Genomic DNA, 1036 nt, shown 5'->3' with positions numbered 1-1036 from the left:
GAGCAGCTGCTGCTTGTAAAAGCTCCCAAAGCAGGGCGGGTCCCACGGCAGAGACTTGCAGTCGGAGATGCAGCCGATGATGCAGGAGCGGGCAAAGCCGACCACGAACCCGTATGATGCGAGGGCTGGTCCGAAATCTGCGTAGTCCTCGACACCGCCGTGCTGATCCCATCCCACGTCGTCGCCAAAGCCATGCGCAAAGGCGATGTAAGGGAAGCGCTCGTCGGATGCGCCGACCGGGATGACGACGTCGATGTTCGGACCAGTGAAGTCGAGCGACTCGACCTGAAACTTCGCCTGCCCGACAGGGGAGGGGCCGCGCGACACCGATAACTTGGAGGCCGGGGGGGGGGGGCTAGAGGCTGACTCTGGTCGACGCTGCGTCTCTGCAGTGCTGCATCAGGTGTATGCTCATCGCGGCTAGTGAGCTCGGCTGTCTCTCGGCTGTCTCTCGGCTGCATCTGATCTCAGCTCTCTCTCGCCGCCACTAGAGATGTGCCGCAGCCTCATCTCGGCTGCATCTCGGCTGTCTCTCGGCTGTCTCTCGGCTGTCTCTCGGCTGTCTCTCGGCTGTCTCTCGGCTGTCTCTCGGCTGCCTCTCTGCTGTCTCTCGGCTGCGGTGTGGCCGTCTGGATGTGGCAGAGCCGCGGGACCATATCTCCCCCTATCTCCCCCTATCTCCCCATATCTCGCCGTCTGGATGTGGCAGAGCCACGGGCCCATATCTCCCCATATCTCCCCATATCTCCCCCTATCTCGCCGTCTGGATGTGGCAGAGCCACGGGCCCATGTAGGGGGACCAGTAGGGCATGAAGGGCTTGACGAAGTGCTCCTGTTCACGGGGGCGGAGGTGTGAAGATAGGCGCTGTTCACAGCCAGGGGCGTGTGGGGATCGGGGCGGGGGGAAGGGATCTCGGGTTTCGTGTGGCTAATACTTGCCTTTCGGCGAGGGCCCTCAGGACGCCGAGCGCAGTGCCGACGGCTAGACGACTTCCTCTCCTCCCTCGAGGCAGCGGCCAGTCACCTTGGGCACAGG

General features: G+C 63.4%; 1 protein-coding gene across 1 annotated transcript in view; it reads right to left on the bottom strand.

Annotated features, from left to right (window-relative positions):
• The window catches only part of EMIHUDRAFT_208402 (hypothetical protein), a gene marked incomplete at both ends in the record, with an annotated part of 2830 nt that overhangs the window by 383 nt on the left and 1411 nt on the right, over positions 1-1036 (bottom strand). The window contains one exon of the mRNA XM_005772884.1: positions 103-297. Within this exon, the coding sequence (XP_005772941.1) occupies positions 103-297 (195 nt within the window). The remainder of the gene's footprint in view (positions 1-102; positions 298-1036) is intronic.

This window comes from Emiliania huxleyi, assembly GCF_000372725.1.
Source record: "Emiliania huxleyi CCMP1516 unplaced genomic scaffold EMIHUscaffold_35, whole genome shotgun sequence".
Classification (NCBI taxonomy): Eukaryota; Haptophyta; order Isochrysidales; family Noelaerhabdaceae; genus Emiliania; species Emiliania huxleyi.
This window is presented reverse-complemented; position numbering and strand designations above follow the sequence as displayed.